Here is a 291-nt window from a genome sequence, read left to right as displayed (position 1 = left end):
AGCAGGTCAGCCCTGCTGTCACTCCACCTGTCACCCACCCACCCTCCGCCCCACGACAGGCACCTACTTGAGATGCCGCAGCATATTGGAGGCCGAGAGCAGCATGGCAGTGGGGTTGGCGATGTTCCTGCCCACAGCCTGGGCGAAGGGGTGCCGGGCGCCCTGCCGGGATGGAAACCACGGTGAGGGATCACCCTCCACAGCCCTGTCCCCAGCAGCACCCCCTCCCCGCTGACTCTCCCCTGGGGAGCCGCAGCCGCTTACCATCTCGAACACGGCGTACTCGGCGCT

The 291-nt window shown here is 67.4% G+C and overlaps 1 protein-coding gene across 1 annotated transcript in view; it reads right to left on the bottom strand.

Annotated features, from left to right (window-relative positions):
• Window positions 1-67: 67 nt before the first annotated feature.
• LOC104490038 (isocitrate dehydrogenase [NAD] subunit beta, mitochondrial) overlaps window positions 68-291 on the bottom strand; it is a gene marked incomplete at both ends in the record, with an annotated part of 1561 nt that continues 1337 nt past the window's right edge. The window contains 2 exons of the mRNA XM_010132269.1: window positions 68-162; window positions 265-291. The exon at window positions 265-291 is cut by the window's right edge and continues 22 nt beyond it. Of these exons, the coding sequence (XP_010130571.1) occupies window positions 68-162; window positions 265-291 (122 nt within the window). The remainder of the gene's footprint in view (window positions 163-264) is intronic.

This window comes from Buceros rhinoceros, unplaced genomic scaffold (assembly GCF_000710305.1).
Source record: "Buceros rhinoceros silvestris isolate BGI_N320 unplaced genomic scaffold, ASM71030v1 scaffold43742, whole genome shotgun sequence".
Lineage (NCBI taxonomy): Eukaryota > Metazoa > Chordata > Aves > Bucerotiformes > Bucerotidae > Buceros > Buceros rhinoceros.
Note: the sequence above shows the minus strand (reverse complement) of the source record. Positions and strands in the feature narration are given on the sequence as shown.